This window comes from Ammodytes marinus, assembly GCF_949987685.1.
Source record: "Ammodytes marinus genome assembly, chromosome: 20".
Classification (NCBI taxonomy): Eukaryota; Metazoa; Chordata; class Actinopteri; order Uranoscopiformes; family Ammodytidae; genus Ammodytes; species Ammodytes marinus.
The window spans coordinates 20,242,929-20,256,024 of record NC_137224.1 but is presented as its reverse complement, the minus strand read 5'-3'; the positions used below and the strand labels follow the sequence as shown (position 1 = coordinate 20,256,024).

Genomic DNA, 13,096 nt, shown 5'->3' with positions numbered 1-13,096 from the left:
CAAACAAAAGAGACAAACGTTGCTGTCACACGTTCATTCATTAACTCCATATCACAGCTGTCGTTGCTTTTGATAATGTCTCCAAGCTGTCAGTTTGGAAGCATATACATGTACGCATATACGTGTTTGGGATATATTTCATTCATAGTTTTCCATCGCCATGGCCAACCCCTGCTCCAGGAGCCAAGCTTGTCTACCTATTACTGCTCCACACACTGTCCCGCTCTGCTTCATCCCCCCTCTCCCCTCTCTGTGGCTGGGGGGTGGGATGGAAGGAGGAAGCAGCTCTGGTCCATGTGTCACTCTTCATGCCTTGTTGTTGCTTTAGGGATTCATGTGGATGAATGCGGGAGCCCGGAGGAGAGGCAGTCAGGAGATGGAACCTCCTTCCCCGAGTCCCCTGACCTCAGTCATGTAGGTATAACCGGCAGCTTTTCCGCCGCCTAGCAACTGGCATATTGAATGCTAGTGATGTCATCATGTGTGCTCTCTTGCCTCTGGTCACATCATTTGAAGGTCTGCTTGTAATCACTGGAATTTGTAACATTCGGTCAGCACATTGCGACCTACAGTACAACGGCTACAAGCAGCAGGCCTCCAAATGGAATGTGTCGCAGGCAGCTGATTGCGTGCTAACCTGCTGATCATGCGTCCACCCGTAGATGACAGGTGTGTACACGGAGCTGGAGAACGTGTACGCAGGGAAGGGTGTGTCCTCAGCAGAGCCAGAGGGCCCAGGACAGACTGAGGCCTACGGGCGCTCTCTCTCCCCCCTCACACTCCCTCCTCTCACAGGTACTGCAGGCTGTTATACACACACGCACACACACACACACACACACACACACACACACACACACACACACACACACACACAGTCCTATACGAATGCTTTCCGACACATGCTTTCGTCAATGGTTCACAGCCATGTGCCATGCAGGCTTAATGCAGTTGCAGAGGGAATATCACTGGAATCAGGAATGGCAGCTGCATAACTTCAAGGTCTCAATGGCACATAACTGATGCCATGTTCACATGCTGTGAGATTGGCTGTAGATACAATGTGAACATGGCACGAGAACCACTGACTTTTGAATGTGTTTGAAGTTATAACTCATTCAAATTCTCCAGTGTACGTGTGCATATGTGTACGTGTGCAACCTCTCAGAAGTAACAATCCTCTAGGCCACAACATGGTCAAGAATGGCACATCAAATTTCTCCAAGGGAACGAAGCAGCATAACACATAAGCTGTTATCCAGTTAGAAAAAATTGTAAAAGTATAGCCGTGTAACACAGATGAACTGACCCCATGCACCCACAGTATAGCCGATAGCAAACCCACGGTTCGTATTTCCATTCTTTTTTAAACAGGTAGCCGTAAATCTGGCCTGTCCCTGTCGTGGAAGGAGCCTCTCCCTACACCGGTGTATGAGATCCAGCACCAGAGCAGTGTGGACTCCAACCCGTACGTGAGCCTGGAGAGCCCCCCTGCCTCCCCGCAGCTCTCTGACGATGGAGGCCCCGGCAGCAGCACGCTCAACCGCCAACGCAAGAAGCTGTTCACCTTCTCCCGCCCGCCACGCAGCCGCGACACCGACAAGTTCCTGGACGCGCTGAGCGAACAGCTGGGCCACCGGGTCACTCTGGTGGATGACTTTGTACCAGGGGAGAACGACTATGAGGAGGTGACTCTAAGCTACTATTCACTGCATTACACATTGATTACTGTACATGCTTTGTTTATATCAAAGTGGTTTTTTTTTCAGTGGTAGGCTACATACAGCTCTGGAAAAAAAATTAAGAGACCACTCCCAATGTTCAGTGTCTCCTGTTTTACTCTTTAAAGGCATACTGTATATGTTTGAGTAAAAGGAACATTTGGATTTTATAATATAATCTACTGACAACATTTCTACCAGTAATGATGATGTCAGGATGGAATGTTTGTTTACCTTTAATGTTTATAAGTTGGCCTCTTTTGTTTCTAAAGCCTGGATGAAACGTCAGGATGGTTTATATCGTTAATGTTAGTATTGTTTAGCATCTATTTTTGGTTTTTGGTCTGTCTGTGTTTTATAATGGTGTCTTGTAAGCCCTTGTGGGCTGGGCATGCTAATGCATGACACAATAATAAAATATTCAAATCAAATCAATCTACCATATTTACAATAATAAATATTGTCATTTAGAGCATTTTCAATAAGGAATCTACAGATGAAGATTCAAGAAAATCCAGACTGGTCTCTTAATTTTTTACGGGGCTGTATAAAAAAAAACGTTTTAAAATAAGTTGTGGCAACAGTTTAGATTAGGACTTCAATGATTGCCAGTTCTCCACGTCATTCCAGTAATACTTGTTCTACCTTCGTAAGGTCATAAACTTTGACATTCTAAATATTGTCTGATCAAAACAAGTATCATTACTTTCCTGTCGTGTTCTATATATACCTTTACCTGTACACTGTATGTATGTTCAGAGAATCTCAGTGTTGTTCAGTTACTTATTATCTATTATTATGACCCATCTGTTATGTAAACCATGTTCACATTTGACTGAAGTAATTACGTTGTAGTTTTGAGATTGTATTAGAGCAGCTCTGCAATGAAAACTTGTGTCACATGAACAGATATATGAAGGTGGTTGTCATGGTTTCAGAAGAGGAATGGTGCCTGTAAGTAAAAAACGTGATACTCAGGTATACAGTAGAGTCTCATTTGATATAAGGTTATGATAAGGCGCTGGCTGATCATCAGATGAACATAGCTGCCTGTGTGTCGTATTTCTTGGGGTAGTTTTTTTTTGTGTGTTTGCTTTTACAGTCAACTTCACAATATTACATGTAGGTTAAGTTACATCTTATTGTCCCCATGGGTAGATTTTGCTTGGCCACCGTGCACTATTGCTTCATAAAAAACAAACATAAAAACCAAGAATGAAACAAAACAAACAGACAAAGGATCATTTGGCCATGGAAAAAGTGTTAAAGTGCATGCATTAATATATTATGTGCATTGCACTCAACATTGTGACTCAATTGCTAAAGTGCTAACCTATTCATTGCTCTTTAGCACTGTATTCACATTTCATTTGTGTTCCATGAATAGATGGGTTGGAGTACTGATTATATTTAAGTGCATGTTATTTGAAAATGATATTAGATTTTGAAATTTTTATTGCGTTGCTTTTACTGGCTTCTCCTGTCACATCAATGCATAAAAGAATATAATATATTGTAGATTCAGATTAATAAGTAAAAGTATAAAACTGAAAAAAGCCACAATGCACTTTCCTTTTTTAGTTTTTGTGGCTTGTGGAGATGAAAAGCTGTGATTCCCTGTTCTAACAATCCACCTGTCCTCCCTTCTAGATGTGATTCCCTGTTCTAACAATCCACCTGTCCTCCCTTCTAGATGAGTTTCCAGGACGAGCAGGAGCTGAGCTTCATGCCGCGGCGGCTGAGCAGGGACAGCAGCGAGGGGGCCCACCACCACCACCACCACAACAACCACAGCCTCAGCAGCGACGAGGCCTCCTCTCCCTCCTACTCCTCTGGCTCCGATCACATCCCCCCACCCCCCACTCAAAGCCCCCCTCCTCCCCCTCCGTTCCATTCCCTCATTCCCCCGCCCGTCGCCTTCACCGACCCCATGCCGCCCGTGCGCTTCTCCCCGGAGCACGTGCCCCGCAGCCGCATGCCCTTCCAGCCTCACCACCCCATCATCCCCCCTCCCCCGCCTCCTCCCAGGACCCTGCTCCTGTCTAGAGGGCTCCCATCCAGAGAAGAGGTGGATAAAGCCCACCAGCACCAGCGCTTCCAGGCCAACTCGGGCCGCCACACCCACGTCCACACGTCCACCCTGCTGTCCACCACCACCACCCTGCGCTCCTCCTCCTCCTCCAGGCCGGGCTACCTCCCCAGACAGCTCAGCCAGCCCCAGCCCGTCCGCCAGCCCCTGTCCCCCCAGCCCTCTCCCTCTCTTCATCCTCAGCTCAGGCCCAGTCAGCTGGTCCTCCAGAGGCACCACCAGCTCCACCACCAGCACAGCTACCAGGGCCCGCTGCCCCCGTCACTGCAGCAAGAACGCAGCCCCGCCGCCCTTTCTCCTGCGCCGCCCTCTCACTCCACCCTCCCCACTAGTCACTCCTCTAAAAGCTACGAAACAACCACCGCACGACAGGAACACAAGTCCCAACAGGTAATATCTGGTTCTATAGGGATGAGTTGCATGCTCTGAAAATAACTTTGGTCCTTGTTTTTTTTTTTCATCATGTTTTTGTATCTACACACACAAATGAAAATTTGGCCAGAACAGAGAAATCATGTGAAGTTAAAACACATGTCATGTTGCAGTGCCATAACAACAGAAGTATCACAAAAAAATGGCATCTTGCAAGCTACTACTTTAAACCTTTAGTGTTATATTTGGCATCACGCAATATGTTCATGCAAATGGGAGGCCGTCAGATTGGCAGAGCAATAACTATTTTCTTCTATACTTTTGGCTGTTGACACTTCAAGACACACTAAATTGCACAATAAAAATAACCAAAATGTTTTTTCGAAAGGAAAGTTCTTAAGAAAAACCTCAAGAAAACATCATCATCTGCTTACAAATCAGTGTGCAGTACTGAGTGATCGGTTGACCCAATCCTAGTTGCTAGGCAAGAACAATATATAGGCATACTGATTAAAATTCAAGAGCCATGTATTCCATTTGTTTTTTTTTATATTTCTTTGAACACTAGGGGGTGTATGTGGACATTTTGACTGTGCTTGACCATCATCTTTGTTGTATTAGTTTCCATTTGTTTTTGAAGAGCCTATTGGAATTCATGGTCTCAAAAAGATATGTTAAATCTTTTTTTTAAGTAAGACACTAACCTCAGTTCAATATAAGGCATGGGTAAGCTGAATATATATTTCAACCAGTAGCAGATAAGGGGAAGGACTTAGTGTCTACAATAAAACTGTTAATGAATTCAAGTGATATGGTCCTTTTAGCTAACTTGTCACCACCACATGAACCCGCAGTCGTCTTCGTCAGATAGTGCCGCGATGGAGAGCGGCAAGTCATCGTTCACAGGCACACTGACCCGCCTCTTTATAGCACTCTGTCTCCTGATTGGATAAAATCCAGAGAGATACTCAAAGTCTATCTAGCAATAACTGCAAAGCTGAATGACTGGGAGGACCTCTGTTATGAACTGCGCCTACTCTGCGCATACTGTTGTGTGACCTTAACTTTTGTGTTACACTCAGTACCTTAGAGGACAAAAACGTCCTCTCCCTATAAACTGCCATACAAACATTATACAGTAATATTTTTTTCAACTTTTTTTTTTACAAACCTTTTATCCCACTGGACCTCTTCACATACATCAAATATTCATTTATTTGTAATTGTTTTTAACCCTTTACATGCAAGCTTATGTGACGAAGTGAGCCATTTTTATTTAAAAAAAACACAATAATTGAAACATTTCTCATATAATAGATGCAAAGTGGAATTTTTTGAGTGGGATAATCAGACTCTAGGATATGTTAATGATTTGCAATAAAACTGCTTTTGATACATGTTTAGTATTTGTGCAGTCACAGATGCAAATAAATAATCACACTCGTGACCCTAGAGGACAAAAACGTCCTCTCCCTATAAACTGCCCTAACAACATTATACAGTAATATTTATTTCTACTTTTTTTTAAAACCTTTTATCCCACTTGACCTCTTTACATACATATCAAATATTCATTCATTGTTAGTTGCTTTTGACCCTTTTAATTCCAGTTTTGTTGATGATGTCAACAAAGTACTGTGAACCTGCAGCCACCTGAAAACCCACAAATAGCACCTTATAGCTGCACACATATGCATGCGCACAAAGACACACACACATACACACACAGTAATTTCACAACACACACACACAGACACAACCCTAAGGTATCCATATGGATCCACACTTTCCATTAATTTCTCATATTTCTTATGTTTATGCCTGCAACTCTAAAAAATTACTAAAGAGTACAAAAATGGTTTTAGGGAGCATATTTGATCCTCAGAAAAAACAGGAGGAAATAAATGATTGAGCTGGATAGGGCTAAAAAGCTGGTGTCTTAAGTTTTGGATTATTGCCTAATATCATCAAATTCACATGTGTTTGTCATCATGGCTGTGGTTTGAAAAAACTAAGTTTTTACAGGATTTAATGCTTTCAAATTGGGCCATTTTTTCCATTCAAGTTTGAGTTTGTAAAGTTTGGCTGTGTGTACACAAACACACACATTACATGTTCTCAATACACACATATACACCACACACTAGTATCCCTACCAACACACTCACACCATTTAGGTTGAATTTTCTTTTTCTATTGCACTGTGGGGGGCAGGACCGACAACCTGGAAAATTGCTGGTAATTCAACCCTATGCCAAATATAGGGAAATGGCTCAAAATGGTGATGGTGTTGAAAATGATAAATTGTGATGCTTTATGTCGAGGATGAAAGCATAAAATCATTGAAAAAAATATTTTATGCTGTAATGACAGCAGGATCAAATTGGTAAAAAAAAGGCCATTTTGAATGGGAGTCAATAGGGGACAAAAACGTCCTTAGGGACATGAGTGTAACAAAAAAGTGTACAGCCTTTATAATAGATGGTACAAAGTTGCTGAGTAGAAATTCACAAAATATATAAAAAAAAAAAAATCCCTGGCCAAAAATATTTCAGTTAACATAAGCACAGCCAAAGTTATACACAAAAAAGAGCAAAAAAAAAGTGCGAAAGGACAAAAACGTCCCCAAGAGCACCTAAGGGTTAGGCAGGCTCAGTTCATAACACAGGATATATGGCGATTTAACACGTATATTAACAAATGTCTCCTTTTATATGAATTTTTTTCTTTTTTATCTCCAAGGCCCCCCCTCCACCACCTCCGCCCCTGCCCCCACCCTGCGAGCCTCCTCCGCTGCCCAAGCCGCACAGCGCTTCAGACACCACCCACATGAGTGTGAAGAGGCTGCGCTGGGAGCAGGTGGAGAACTCAGAGGGAACCATATGGGGTCAGGTGAGAGAGCGAATTTTGACTGTGAGCTTGTTACTTTAGTCTAAGATGAAGTTATTATTTTCTGTACATATGACATCTATTGCACGATGTCCGTCCTGGGAGAGGGATCCCTTCCTCTGTCAACTCCCCCAGAGGTTTCTTAATTTTTTTTAATCCCGATAAAGGGTTTTTACTGGGAGTTTTTTTCTCACCCGAGCTAAGCTGTGTCATACTGTATGGAATGTGAATCCCACTGAGGCAAATGTCTATTTGTGATATTTGGGCTATACAAATAAAACTGATTTGATTTGAATACGTTTTGCTGGACTCCCATCCGAGAAAGCGATGCACCTCACATAGAGTAAACACAACCTTTAAGCTTGTGAAATTTCGCACCTTGATGCTGTGAAATATCTTAGTCCTCTTCCCACATTTCTCTCTCGCCATATTTGGAACGACTTACTCATCTCATCTGCTGTGTCTCTGATGAGTCATGACAGCGCAGGAGCAAAGAATCATTGTTTTCTACATCTTGTTCACTTCTTGTTCCTTCCCTTCACAACCCACGATAAAGTCAGATAAGTGTGTATAAAAATAGGTTTTAGACAGCTAGCTACTTCTAGGTTTCAAAGCCTGTGCCTGTGTCCACGGAGAGTACAGAGTGTGTCCTTGTCTTGTTGTTTAGCTCGGGGAGGACTCGGACTATGACAAGCTCACGGACATGGTGAAGTTCTTGGACCTTGATCTGCACTTTGGTACTCAACGCAGATCCAGTAAGTAGTCGTGTCCCCCCCACGTGTGTGATCACCCTTTATTAGACTGCACCGTACATTTTATTTGAATCATGCTCATTGTCGTATACACTGATAACATGCCATCTGATTAATCGTCTGAGTCTACAGTGTTTATGTGTTTTTTCTTTCTGTTGACATCTCCTGTTTTGTTTTGTACCTTCGCAGTTGCGATGTTCTCCTGTTATGGAGCTGCTCCATTCACCTGTTCATCACTTCCATTCTCCATAAGGCACCATACCCTCCATCCCCTCCATACCCCCCCCCCTTCTTGACACAGTTCAGTAATAACACACCTCTGCCAGAGCAAAAAAAAACACCAGTACTATAATTTATTGTAGATAGCCCAGACAATTTAGCCTCTAGTGACTCAAATGGCAGAGCTGTGTTATTAACCCATCAACCTGCCACATGTAGTTTGTGTATGTGTGTGCGCGCGCGTGTGTGTGTGTGTGTGTGTGTGTGTGTGTGTGTGTGTGTGTGTGTACTGAATATGTGTGTTTAATCCCGGTGCCCTGGAGAACACATCCTTACGCTGTCGTTGAAATTATCAGTGTCTCCTCCAGAGCCAGCTTTCCTGCCGGAGAACTTTAAAAAGAAAGACGTGGTGGAGATTCTGTCTCATAAGAAAGCCTACAACGCCTGTGAGTACACCAACGGAACACGTGTCGGCAGGTCATTCTATAGCCCCCCACCCTCCCCCCCATTGCATGCTGGGATTTGGCCAGAAAAAATCCTTGGTTAAAGAGAACCAAATGTGACCTTGCTTCTTTACTGTGTTGATGACTATATGATATTAAAGTGTGTATGTAAGATGGGTTCACTATCTAGTGTAAAAAGATAGATCTGCTATTATCACACTAAATAGTAGTTTGTTTTATTTGTTTTAGTGCTGTTAATTTCCCCGGGTTATATGCCGGGGATTTTTGGATTTCATAATCAATTTGACACACAACAGAAACAAAATAATGAATAATACACAGCAGGGACAATGACTCATCAGTCGGAGGAGGAAGATAAAAGGTCTTTGTCTGTAGTCGGGGGAACACAGCGATCCTGTTTGTGATGGTAAATAGTAAATGGACTTGACTTATATAGCGCTGTTTAGCCGATTTTCTCAGCCCCAAAGCGCTTTACATTTCTTACCACATTCACACACACACACTCACACACCGATGGCAGTATGTGAAAGAACAGATGTATATCCTCCTCCTCCTCCTCCTCTTCCTCCACACTGCAGCCATCCTTATCGCCCATCTGAAGCTGTCCACCTGTGAGCTGCGTCAGGTGCTGATGACCATGAGCACAGACAGGCTAGAGCCAGCACACATCAAGCAGCTGCTGCTCTACGCCCCGGACCAGGACGAGGTCTGTCTGATTGATTGATTGATTGATTGATTGATTGATTGATTGATTAGATTAGATTTATTTCATATCAAATAAAAATCAAACATATCAAAAATGCAAAAATAAATAAATGAAAAGCACGAAAATGAAATCATGTTCAAATTATTTCACCAAAAAAAAATAGGACGCAAATGACATATTCATATACATAGGAAGACGTATAACACGTATTTAATCCTACCCCTTTTCACCCCCGAGGTCAAGCAGTACGAGCAGTTTGAGCAGGACCCCGCCAAGCTGAGTGAGCCAGACCAGTTCATCTTCCAGGTATACCACTGTCTACCGCAGACACAAAAACACTCAAAACACTTTTAAAGGTCACATATGATGTTTATTTCAAGGTTCAACATTGTCCTTTGGGTTTCTACTAGAACGTGTTTTAATGGTGTTGTGTGTTTTAGAGCATGTTGCCTTCTAAAAAGCCTAGTCTGCTCTGATTTGCACTGGTTTGAATCAAACTGCTAGTATCTAAGGGGGTGTGCTAATCACAGGTGGAGGTAGCTCTAAGTTAGTTTGGTACTGAGAGGGGGGGGGCGTGACTGGCTTCTCCCCTTGTGACATCATGTGGGCTTTTGAACGTAGGTTTTCAGAAAGGGAAACATGGATAAACTGAGAGAGGTTGTTTATTTTTCATCTTTTGGGACTCTCTAGACACACCGGGGACCCATATTAATGTTGAAAAACCATAAATAGCATAACAGGCGACCTTTTAAAAAGATGATTGATGGGGGGGGGGCGCCTTTAGCTCAGTTAGTAAGGCGACCCGGGTTCGATTCCCACCCGCGGTCGTTCTCTGCATGTCACTCCCCTCTCTGCCCCATTTCACCTCTGTCTCTCTGCACTGTCAATAAAGAATAAAAATGCCAAAAAAAAATATCTTTAAAAAAAAAAGATGGAAAGATTTGAATAAATTTTAATTTTTTTTTATGTTTTCAGATGCTGATGGTTCCAGAGTATAAGACTCGTCTGCGGAGCCTCCACTTCAAGACCACGCTGCAGGAGAGGACGGAGGAGATGAAGGTGGCCTACGATTACATCTACAAGGCGTCAGTGGAGCTGAAGAGCAGCAAGAAACTGGCCAAGATCCTGGAGGTATAAACACCCAGAGCAGGGCCCAAATGAATGAGTAGCAATCAGTCTGTGTGTTATCAGGGGTTGATCAGTTATTTTTTTTGCCCACAGTTTGTACTTGCTATGGGGAATTACCTGAACAACGGCCAGCCCAAGAGCCACAAGACGACCAGTTTTAAGATCAACTTCCTAACCGAGGTAATGGCAGTGACAGCTTTTCTTCCATAGCAGTGTGTTCCTCTTCATTCTGTTGTCAAAGTCAAGTCAAAGTTTTTTATTGCCAGTTCTGATATATGCCAGACATACAGTAGGCTACATCAGAATCCAAATGGCGATTATCTCTGGCCCACGGTGCAATAGGAACGATAAAAAAAAGATAAAATATAGTGTAGAATAAGATTAACATAACCTGAACAATATTTACTTTAGATACATTCTAAATACTAAGTCATTCTTTACTGTTTTTTTCTTGCAGCTAAGCACAACCAAAACAGTAGACGGTAAATCAACCTTTCTCCACATTCTGGCCAAGTCTCTGTGCCAACACTTCCCCGAGCTGCTCAACTTTTCCAGGGACGTTACAACAGTGCCTCTGGCTGCCAAGGGTACGATGACATTACAGCAGCAGAGTTCCTTAACTGCTGCTTTCCTCCTTAAAATGAATGCTTTAATGTATGTCTTTTATAGTAACCCAATATAATTTGATATTGTTGTAGAACTTCTGGCTGATTAAACCTCCTACGAGGAACTTTTAAAATGTTTATGAAACAGTCTCATTTTTCATCTGATGGTAATAAATGACCCTTAACAGCAAATGAGACCATCAGTGGAAAAGTACACTATTTTTAAATTGTTTTTAATGCCTTTGCTCGGGTCCGATTTCCAGGGAACTTGTCATGTGTTTCCCATATAGTGCTAAATCAAACTTTGCTTTATGGTCATCATATTGCCGATGTTGATCTGGCATAGTCACATATAAATACATTAGCTCATTGCTAGCAGAGATCTTAATGGCAGCTGATTTAAGATCCATAGAGCATTTTAAGGGTGTTTAATAACTGCTCCTCCCTCGTCCAGTGAACCAGAGGGCCATCACAGCAGAGCTCAGTGACCTTCACTCCACCATCCAGGACATCAGGACAGCCTGCCAGAAGATCCCACCCACCAACGAGGACCACTTTGCCTCCGTCATGAGTGTACGCCGACAGCTTCACATATATAATATACACACCAGACTAAAAGGCAGGGATGTCAGGGGTCAGGGTGTGAAGCATGTACTTTTTACATACAGTATATATGTACAGTTAATATGAAGCTGGAGTCAGCAGTTGGTTAGCGTAGCTTAGCATAAGGACTGGAAACATGGAAACAACAACTGAAGGAAAGGACATGTTCAAATATGTCCAATTAAAACAAAACTATTTTGATTTTTTTAAGGCCAAACAATGCAACTCCATGTTTTTCCTGACTCTAAAACATCACAGGACAATTAAAAGATGATTACAAATGTAACAGACCTATGTAAGCAAGATGAGATACTCCCAAAACTCTGAATACTACATTTCCCCAAATGCAACACATTTTTTTATAGCCTCTAATAACCATTTACCATGATTGGTAAATGCCTCCATCTTACAAATACACCCAGTGTGTGACGCTAGCTGTCACTTAAAATTGTGTCAGACCTCAGAAAGCTCGCCCAGAGCCCGAATGTTTTCATACAGTAGTAGGCCTACTCCCAATGGCAAGCGTGAACAGACTTTGATGTGCAAAATATCAGTGGTTTGTCATTTTACATGTGTGATATTGTTCACCCGCAGAGCTTTTTGGAGAACAGCCACCCTGCCATCCAGTCTCTGGAGTCCCTGCAGACCCAGGCCATGGAGGAGTTCACCAAGGTGGCTTCCTTCTTTGGAGAAGACAGCAAGTCCACCAGAACAGAGGCCTTCTTCGGCATCTTCTCAGAGTTCATGACCAAGTTTGAGGTGAGCTAAGGCCGCTATAGCTGTTCTCTTCATCATTGCTAGGATGAATCTGACTCGCTCCTGAAGGTGGGCAGCTCATATTTTGATAAATGCAGCAGGACAGATTCAGAAGCCCTGAAAACAATGAGCTATTATTCAGCTGGTGCTCTCTCACTCACACTGACAGCAGCCTGCAGCTATGACGTGACAAGGCTTGCAAAAGTGCTGCTGTCTGTCCAATAACCAGACAGTGCTGTGAATCTGAAAATAATATGGTCAAATAATTCTAGGTGAGATGAAATCATGGGTTTTTGTCTTGCAGAGAGCTCTCAATGAGACCCAGACTCCAGAGAACCCCAGAAGCCCCAGACTGTCTTCCCCTTTGGCCTGGTAAGAGGCATGAAACGTGGGCGCCAAAAAACCGTCAGGCCAGGCCGGATCCATTTCCACTCTGCTCTACCACAACCAAAGTGCCAAGATCACACACAGAGACACTCAGACCAAGGGGGGAAACAGAAACCACATTGGCTAGATAGCAAACCGAATGGAGATACACTGTATCTATGTCTAGTTTAAAACAGTTAATGAGTGCCCCATGTGCAGCATTGCTGTTATTTCAGGTGCTGGGTAGAGCAGGAACATTCAGGTGTCCACATACAGTAAGGTCAACAGGAACTCGCCGCACACCGACTACTCAGACCAGTCTTTACATTATTTACACCTATTTTTAATACATGTGACATAGTAGATGGTCAAAGATATATTAGAGAAAAAAAACATGCATGTATATTGAATTGCTACGGTGCAAGT

The 13,096-nt window shown here is 42.9% G+C and overlaps 1 protein-coding gene across 1 annotated transcript in view; it reads left to right on the top strand.

Annotated features, from left to right (window-relative positions):
• grid2ipb (glutamate receptor, ionotropic, delta 2 (Grid2) interacting protein, b) overlaps nt 1-12,680 on the top strand; it is a gene marked incomplete at both ends in the record, with an annotated part of 37,427 nt that extends 24,747 nt beyond the window's left edge. Inside the window, 16 exons of the mRNA XM_080049087.1 lie at nt 329-414; nt 663-795; nt 1,375-1,688; nt 2,631-2,675; nt 3,415-4,200; nt 6,925-7,074; nt 7,739-7,826; nt 8,399-8,488; nt 9,085-9,212; nt 9,450-9,518; nt 10,188-10,343; nt 10,434-10,520; nt 10,798-10,927; nt 11,400-11,518; nt 12,143-12,307; nt 12,609-12,680. Of these exons, the coding sequence (XP_079905213.1) occupies nt 329-414; nt 663-795; nt 1,375-1,688; nt 2,631-2,675; nt 3,415-4,200; nt 6,925-7,074; nt 7,739-7,826; nt 8,399-8,488; nt 9,085-9,212; nt 9,450-9,518; nt 10,188-10,343; nt 10,434-10,520; nt 10,798-10,927; nt 11,400-11,518; nt 12,143-12,307; nt 12,609-12,680 (2,618 nt within the window). The remainder of the gene's footprint in view (nt 1-328; nt 415-662; nt 796-1,374; nt 1,689-2,630; nt 2,676-3,414; nt 4,201-6,924; nt 7,075-7,738; nt 7,827-8,398; nt 8,489-9,084; nt 9,213-9,449; nt 9,519-10,187; nt 10,344-10,433; nt 10,521-10,797; nt 10,928-11,399; nt 11,519-12,142; nt 12,308-12,608) is intronic.
• Nucleotides 12,681-13,096: the final 416 nt, after the last annotated feature.